The sequence below is a fragment of the Brassica oleracea genome, chromosome C1, assembly GCF_000695525.1.
Source record: "Brassica oleracea var. oleracea cultivar TO1000 chromosome C1, BOL, whole genome shotgun sequence".
NCBI classification, from domain to species: domain Eukaryota; kingdom Viridiplantae; phylum Streptophyta; class Magnoliopsida; order Brassicales; family Brassicaceae; genus Brassica; species Brassica oleracea.
Genome location: NC_027748.1, coordinates 37,613,778 through 37,619,151, shown reverse-complemented (window position 1 = coordinate 37,619,151; position 5,374 = coordinate 37,613,778). Strand labels below are relative to the sequence as shown.

Genomic DNA, 5,374 nt, shown 5'->3' with positions numbered 1-5,374 from the left:
AATGTACGATGTTTTGTCTAATCGTTGCCGTTTTATACGATCTTCCCAAATTTTACGAGAAAAGAAGACTTTTACGATTTTTATCGTAAAACTTGAATGGTAAGACAGATCGAGATGAAACGAGAGACGTTTCGACCATGGTTTACACTGATTTGAGGTGATCAGCTCGCCGTACGGCGAGCTGGTCCAGGACGAGCCAGTTCTTTGTGCAGTGAGCTCAACCGGCTGGTTCGGCTCGTCGCATGTCAAACTGGTTCGGTCGAACCTGCTCGTAGTGTGGCGGATGCGGTTTTTGAGGTTTTTCGCTTAACATAGGCAATCGTGTAATCGGAGATTGTTTCGTTCCTTTTTCCGAGATGACAATTTCCAAGTTTTGCACAGATTTCCTTTGTTCGGAAAGTCCTTAGCATTTTATAAAACAACTTCTAGCATTTTATAAAACGTATCTTTATTTTTGCGGAAAGTTTTGGTCATTGATTCCGTCGTACCGATTTTGACCCCAACAGTTAGCCCCCCAGTTCGTAAGAATCGTAGAGTTCTTGCGAGCTGTTCGAACTTGTTCGGCAAGTTGGTAGAATTAGGCGGAACTTTAATGGCCAAAAGTCCAAAGGTGAATAGTAAAACTTTTCTTATAAGTATGTGGAGTAAGTTTTCAAATTCTTTACTCACTTCTTTCCACATAACTCTTCTAAGGTTCAAGAAGTTTTCTCTTCTCCTTTCTCTTTGAATCTCTCTTTCTTTTGATTGCTCAACATGTCTACCGAATGGAGAGCTTCGGGGTGCGCTCATGCGTCAATCTTCGAACTGAGCGATCTCGATTCTTCCGATGGTTGCGCACTACCCGAGCCGGTCTTTCTACGATTTACCGCGAGTAAAGAAGAAACTAGGGAGTACCGGGCAGATTTGAGTGTTGCCGATGTTCCCCCACCTAACTTCTGGGTTCCAAGGAGGGGTACACTTCCGAGGAGCAATGAATGTCTGAGCGCGAGTAATGCTCGTTCCCTCAGGAAATTGCAGAATTCTCGCATGATTCCTGATTCGGTGCAGTTTTGCCTTCCAGAATGGGGTCAAGACGCCGAGACTCCGCCCTCGGGTTACTTTACGTGTTACGAGGCTTTCCTACTCAACTGTCAACTGTGGTTCCCGATTCCACGAGTCATTTTTGAGCTCTTGGATCGGTTCAAACTACCGATCAGCCAGCTTTGTCCCTCCTCGTTGCAGCACCTTGTCGGGCTTTTGGTGCTGGGTTATGAACGTGGCATGTCTCTCAGCACAGACTACCTCGAGGCTATGCTGCTGTCAAAGCGTGCGCACGGGGGTTGTTTCTACCTGTCTCCGCGGTCAAATATGTCGGTTAACGACGGGCTTGCCTCGAACGGGCACGAGTGGAAGGATTGGTTCTTTTACGTTCGGATCGATGGTGCATCGGTGGAGGAAAGTTGCAACCCTTTGTTCAGGACAGAACGGGCGACAAAAGGTACTTAGATTGCGCATTATCTTTTTTTTTTTGTTTCCGCGTTCTAAACTTTGCATCCGATTTGTGCTTTGCAGCGTCTAACCCCCCTGTGCCGTTACTCGGAGATCTTACGTTGGTTAGGAGTCTTCTTCGCGGCAGTCCGCTTTATTGGGGACACTTTTCTCCGAAGAGGGTTCTTCGTTCCGTCGCCTATTACTCTTCTGGTTTTTCTCAGAACGATCGCGTCGAGGTCGAGGCGGATGATGATGCGGAAGCGAGGGAGAGGTCTAGATCCTAGTAGGATAGAGATGTTCCGATATATCCAGACCATTGGTTTGACGCAGATATCAATGTTGAGGATTATATCAATTTCTCGGTTCCCTCGTCTGAGGTTGATCCGGAAGAGACGCCGACCGAGATGCCGGCCGAGACGCCGTTTGCGAAGGCGTCGAGGCTTCTCAACAAGGTCCGTTGTTTTTTACCGATTTTTTGCATTCGTTTTGCGTGTGACCGGATTTTTGATAAAAAACTTTTCTTATTCTGAGCGAAGCGGTTAGCGCAAGTGATGCGGAGATTCGTAAGGCCGAATCTAGGGCTAAGGTGGCGGAGACGGAAGCTGCTCGTCTCAAAGAAGAGATCGATGCTAACTTTTCTCGTGCCCAGGAATGGGCTGAAAGCGAAATTGCCCGTGTGAGGGAGGAATACGAGGCCGATTCTCGTCGCGTCATCGAGCTTTCCGACACGAGAGTTCGTCGCTCCCGTAGAGCAGGAAAGAGAGAAGTTGCCGCAGAGATGATGGTTCGTCGTGAACAGTTTGCGCCTCAAAACATAGAGGTCAAGGATGCGCAAAGGGCCAATGGCGATTACCGCGAATGCCGTGGTGTAGTTGGCGGTTTACATCGTACTCAGAACGCGAACTATTCGTACGAGGTGGAGTTTGCCAAGCAGAAAGCGTGCTTGGCTAAATGAGAGAAGAAGGAAGCCGAGCTTCTCGACCTTGAGGCGTGAATGTGGGATCAGTGGAACCCTATCGTGGTGTCGCCGGATACGGTCGAGGTTGGGACTGAGATCCCAGATACTAGCTGCGAGGTTGATCAGCCGTGGGTTGATCCTAACGCTGGTCAAAGCTCGGCGTCTGGGTTTTATAATTTTGATGAATGATGTCGTTGTAGAACGATTTCATTTGTAATGTTTATCGGGACTGGCCGTTAGTGGCTTTGAATCCCTGCCGCTGGGCGGTGTGTATTGAATAATAAAATATTTACGAAATATTTTCTGAGTATGAAATCTGTGTTTCATTTAGATGTAGAGGGAAGAGTACGAGTTGTCGTCTCGCATCTAACTCTTTGTGTAAATCGTCCGGTTCGTTTACTCGGAGTGTTTCGATTTTATCGAAGATGTCTGGATTTTTGTTAAGTGTAGGGGAAGGATCCAAGTTGTCATCTCGCTCCTCTCCCCGTTTTTGTGGATCGTCGTCCTGTTCGTTGCTCGTTCCGAGATATTTGAGAAGTTCTCAAGGCTTCAAGAGCGTTTATATGCAGCCGAAGAGACATGCTGTCAGGATCCCGTATCTTTTTGATATCATGCCTTGAGACGTTAGAGACCAGTGTGCTGGGTTTAGGGCAAGACTTAGGTTTACTTTCGGATTGAGGCTATGCGATGACTAGTCGGCTTTCGTTTTGCCTGTTGCGATTTAAACCTGATTTCGTATCGATTTAAAGTCCACGATATGTTCTCGGCTTATACTACTTGTCTGATCGAAATCGAGCATCCCCGATGGTGCTGACCAAAATTTGGATTTCTTTTATAGCGCGCTATTTTATCCTAGTCGGATGTATGCGGACCAATGGGTCTATGCGTTTGTTTAGGACGGCTAGCGTGCTCGACGGGGCCAATCGTCAAGCGTTTGTGATTTTATAGTTGCGGAGGGACTTTGCAAAATATTTCTCTAAGACTTTTAGGCGAAGTCTCGCCGGTTCTTTTCGAAATATTTGGTGTATAAGTTTTTGGTCGAAACGACCAAGTGTTTTTTACCGCGGAAGTACTTTCCGGATGTTTGGAATTCGTATTTACGCTTTTCGATAGTAGGGAGATTTTATAATATTCTAACTTTGTCTTTATTAAAAAGTTTCGAAAATTTAGATTACAAAGCGCATATTTTAAAATTTGGGAGTATACGAGCACTCGTATACGCACCTACTCCCCCCCGTTTCGGAAAGGGGGATAGCTGAACTCTTCTTTAGGCGAGCTGCCTACGTATTCCTTTAGGAAATCAAGCCATCTCGTAGTTCTGATTGTTGGTGCGAGTGTGTTTACTCGGCTGTCGCAGACTTCTCGATCACTTTAGTCGCTGGATCGGCGTCTCGGTCCGGGTTTGTCACCTCCGGTTGGGTAGAAGCGATGGGTTCGGAGGTTTGCTGCTTCTCGACCGTTGCTGGTTTGGGGTCGTTTTCCGCGGTTTGCGGTGTTAATTTCGCCCGTTTCGGTTTCACGATTGAGACCGCCAATTGCCTTAGCTTATGTTCAGCTAAAAAGCACGATCGCGACTGTCTTTGGGCTGGACTTCGTCTAAATCGTGAATAGGCTTTTATTGCGTTTTAGGACTTTCTGAGCCGTTTTGCGATAAAACGCTTTTACGATTTTAGACGAGATCGTTTCCTGATACGATGCCATTTTCATAAAACATCTCGAGTTAACCGTATATTTTGACAATGTACGATGTTTTGTCTAATCGTTGCCTTTTTATACGATCTTCCCGAATTTTACGAGAAAAGAAGACTTTTACGATTTTTATCGTAAAACTCGAATGGTAAGACGGATCGAGATGAAACGAGAGACGTTTCGACCATGGTTCAGAGCGTGATAGAATCGAAGGACGTATACCTCGTGTTGAGATTGCGGGGGAGTGTGGCTCGGGATGGACAACTCGATGTACGGTGAGCCGAACCGGGTTGGTTCAGCTCGCCGTATGGCGAGCTGATTTGAGGTGATCAGCTCGCCGCACGGCGAGCTGGTCTGGCTGAACCAGCTCGCCGTACGGCTAGCTGGTCCGGGACGAGCCAGTTCGTCGTGCGGTGAGCTGAACCGGCTGGTTCGACTCGTCGCACGTCGAACTGGTTCGGTCGAACCTGCTCGTAGTGTGGCGGATGCGGTTTTTGCGGTTTTTTGCTTAACTTAGGCAATCGTGTAATCGGAGATTGTTTCGTTCATTTTTCCGAGATGACAATTTTCTAGTTTCGCGCAGATTTCCTTTGTTCGGAAAGTCCTTAGAATTTTATAAAACAACTTCTCGTGTTTTATTAAACGTATCTTTATTTTTACGGAATGTTTTGGTCATTGATTCCGTCGTACCGATTTTGACCCAACCAGTTACCGCCGGGATCAGCCTCTCCTAGGCTTGTCCGAGAAGAAGGTCTTCTATGTGTAGAATCTTGCCTTGGCGGGTGTAGAATTGGTGAGCTCTGGTTATGGACATCTTCCCCCCTCTCTTTAGGTTTAGAAACCTCCCTTTATAGTGGAGGTCGTGCCTCCTGTTTTAGGGTTTGAAATATTCCATATATCCTTAGATAATAGAATATTTCCATTCTTCTTCAAGGGCGGCCTATATATTGGAATACTTCCTCTTTTTCTTGGATTTAGAAAGATCCTGTTGGGGTCAAAATCGGTCATGACGGAATCAATGTCTAAAAGTGATACCACTCAAATTACCCTAAGGAGTGTTACTCTCATCAAAAGAGGTTCAGATGTAGTACTTAGGGATCGAATCCACAAGGAGCTAGGGAACAATTAAATCTAGTGTTTGTTAATTCTAAAGGTTGCAAATGTTTAAATGAAGTAGCAATAGTAACAAGCTAGTAAATAATAAATGTAACTTGGTTGGAAATGATATTAGATGCAGGGCCACTATTCAGGTGTTGG

The 5,374-nt window shown here is 46.1% G+C and overlaps 1 protein-coding gene across 1 annotated transcript; it reads left to right on the top strand.

Annotated features, from left to right (window-relative positions):
* The first annotated feature begins 753 nt into the window (after positions 1 to 753).
* Positions 754 to 2,425, top strand: LOC106339190. Its single transcript, XM_013777989.1, has 4 exons — positions 754 to 1,477; positions 1,552 to 1,680; positions 1,801 to 1,929; positions 2,007 to 2,425. Exons 1-4 carry the CDS (start codon positions 754 to 756, stop codon positions 2,423 to 2,425), a joined length of 1,401 nt encoding a protein of 466 aa, XP_013633443.1.
* The last annotated feature ends 2,949 nt before the right edge of the window (positions 2,426 to 5,374 follow it).

Bases quoted from the DNA above. Each gene is read 5' to 3' on its own strand.
- LOC106339190 (XM_013777989.1), top strand. From the start codon at position 754: ATGTCTACCGAATGGAGAGCTTCGGGGTGCGCTCATGCGTCAATCTTC. The intron at 1,478-1,551 runs GTACTTAGATTG...TGTGCTTTGCAG, and splicing joins GACAGAACGGGCGACAAAAG to CGTCTAACCCCCCTGTGCCG. The intron at 1,930-2,006 runs GTTTTTTACCGA...TTCTGAGCGAAG, and splicing joins GCTTCTCAACAAGGTCCGTT to CGGTTAGCGCAAGTGATGCG.